At 46.5% G+C, this 2,605-nt stretch overlaps 1 protein-coding gene across 1 annotated transcript in view; it reads left to right on the top strand.

Moving 5' to 3' along the window:
- TNRC6C (trinucleotide repeat containing 6C) overlaps positions 1-2,605 on the top strand; it is a 105,234-nt gene that overhangs the window by 66,411 nt on the left and 36,218 nt on the right. The window contains exon 7 of the mRNA XM_023511183.1: positions 1,756-1,837. Coding sequence (XP_023366951.1) covers positions 1,756-1,837 — 82 coding nt within the window. The remainder of the gene's footprint in view (positions 1-1,755; positions 1,838-2,605) is intronic.

The following is a 2,605-nucleotide window of genomic DNA, read 5'->3' as shown; positions in this document are numbered from 1 at the left end:
ACAGCTCACAGCAACCTCCAGCTCCTGGGCTCAAGCTAGTCTCCTGCCTCAGCCTCCCAAGTAGCTGGGACCACAGGCACCCACCACAATGCCCGGCTATTTTTTGGTTGCAGCCCTCGTTGTTTGGTGGGCCCAGGCTGGATTCAAACCCGCCACCTTAGGTGTATGTGGCTGGTGCCTTAGCCACTTGAGCCACAGGCACCAAGCCCAGAAAAAATATCTTAACCAAACCTGTTTGTTTCCTGAGTTTCTGATCATTTGTGGGGAGAATTCAGATCACAGAGTATCCTTTGAAAATGTACCACAATGCGGACAGTACCTGTGGCTCAGTGAGTAGGGTGCGAGCCCCATATTCTGAGGGTGGTGGGTTCTAACCTGGCCAAACTGCAACAAAAAAATAGCCAGGCATTGTGGCGGGCACCTGTAGTCCCAGCTACTCTGGGAGGCTGAGACAAGAGAATCACCTAAGCCCAAGAGCAGCTGGAGGTTGCTGTGAGCTGTGACATTATGGCACTCTGCTGAGTGTGACAAAGTGAGACTCTGTCTCAAAAAAAAAAAAGTGGGCAGTGCCCTGTGGCTCAAAGGAATAGGGTGCCAGCCCCATATATCAGAAGTGGCGGGTTCAAACGCAACCCCGGCAAAAAAAGAAAGAAAGAAAGAAAATGTATTCATTCACAATATAGTCAGTCCCTGCGATCAGATGACAGGAGTTCAAACTGTGAGAGATGTCACCCATATTTGTCACGTGTTCCCTTCAGATGTCTTCCTTAAATCGTTACTCAAGTGAGTATTCATCTTTCACCTGCTGCGGATGCCCCTATAGGAGTGATTACAGAGTGGCCTCCACGTAGGAGAGGAACTCAGTCCTTCCTCTGGGTACAGGCCCTCTGTGCTGGGCAGGGCACTGCCTTGGTGGCCTAGCCTCTGCCTGTGTTGAGATGGCAGGAGGGTGACAGAGGCCTCAGGGAGCCCTGATCTATACTATCACAGTTACCGCAACACCCTAGTGGCTCTGGTTATCCACTGAGATTAGTCTGTTCCCATACAGGGATAATTATCAAAGTAAATCTCTGGTTTTGTTGGGTTGTTGATGATGAAGCCTAGAGTTCATGAGGTAGAAAAGGAAGCTCTGACTGTCAGTAGTGCCTGCCACCTGTAATCCCAGCACTTTGGGAGACCAAGGCAAAAGGACTGTTTGAGGCCAGTTCAAGACCAGCTGGGGTCAAAAAACTTAAAAAGTTAGCCAGGCTTGATAGAGCCCACCAGTAGTCTCAGCTACTCAGGAGGCTGAGGAGGGAAGATCACCAGAGTCTAGCATTAAATAAATAAATACATACATACAAACAAATGATACTCTGTACTCTGTCAGTACCTTAAACACAGTTGCTGGCACTGGAGCGAGGCAGCTGGAGATGTGACTCTCTAGGATAGGAGCCTGGCCCAACCTCACTGTCTGTGTGTGTCAGGGCTGTGCCTGCTGCCTTGGCTTAGAGTGCGTCTTTGCTGCTTCAGTGCCGTTCCATGTTGTACAGAAAGCAATAAGAGGAGGATTTACAAAGTTTTGCTGATAGCTTAAATTTCATTTCTAAAGTACTAAATCCAAGTTCTTTAAAAAGCAAGTCTGTATGTTTTCTTATAAGTATTTTTTACATGTATTTAGAAGTTATTGATCTCTAACCTCAATAATGGAGAAGAGTATTTCCAGTTCCAAAACTGGGATAATACTAGCTATTTTGCTAAATGAGCAGTGGTTAACCTGTTTCCTCCACTGTCCTACAGAGAGAGCCAGCTGAAGAGGCCTTGAAGAGCAGCAACATGAATCTCGACCAGGCCATGAGTAAGTCAGGAGCACACTTACAGAGTGCACCTTCTTTGAAGCTACCTGCAGCCCGTTTATGAAGTGTTCCTTTCTAGAAGGCTTTCGTGGTGGTCATGGGCGACAGGTTGTTTATGCACTGGCCTCTGTGAAGGAGCACCCATTTGACTGTAGTAATCACAGGGAGTCTCTTGGGACTAGCAGGCTTTGGAGACTAATGGACAGGGCCATTTTTGGAGCGCATTTGCTTTTTTTCTAATACTTCAACAAATAGATGAATTTTTCTCCATCCGTTTTGAAGGACACTGGGACCACACATCAGACTTCATTTGATACTAATTGAAAGTTCTCTTCATGCCCAGTCCCCCATGGGCTCGTGGAGGGCTCAACAGAAGCTTCCTCTTGCTGGCTGAGCACTTACTCTTGTTGAGAGATAAGATTTACTGTCAAGGGACAAGTATCCCTTAATTCCAGGGCTGCTTTAAAAATAATAATGATGTTAAATATTTATATTTCAATATAGTTGATTCTTGTTATTCTAAATAGTTCTGTTCTATGAAGTTGCTGCAAGCACTGAATCAGTGTTCCTGGGGGAGGTAGGGGGTGGGTGTCCATGAGCCTCTGGCCACAACATTCTAGTTACTCGGTCACTGTGTAACCCTGTTTTATGTGTGTTTCTGTTTCAAGACACCTTATTTAATACAAAATCTCAAAAATCAATCATGGGGGGGGGGCTCAGCGTCTGTGGCTCAAGTGGCTAAGGCACCAGCCACATACACCTAAGGTGGC

The sequence above is a fragment of the Otolemur garnettii genome, unplaced genomic scaffold, assembly GCF_000181295.1.
Source record: "Otolemur garnettii isolate 467f Iridium unplaced genomic scaffold, OtoGar3 scaffold00018, whole genome shotgun sequence".
NCBI classification, from domain to species: domain Eukaryota; kingdom Metazoa; phylum Chordata; class Mammalia; order Primates; family Galagidae; genus Otolemur; species Otolemur garnettii.
Note: the sequence above shows the minus strand (reverse complement) of the source record. Positions and strands in the feature narration are given on the sequence as shown.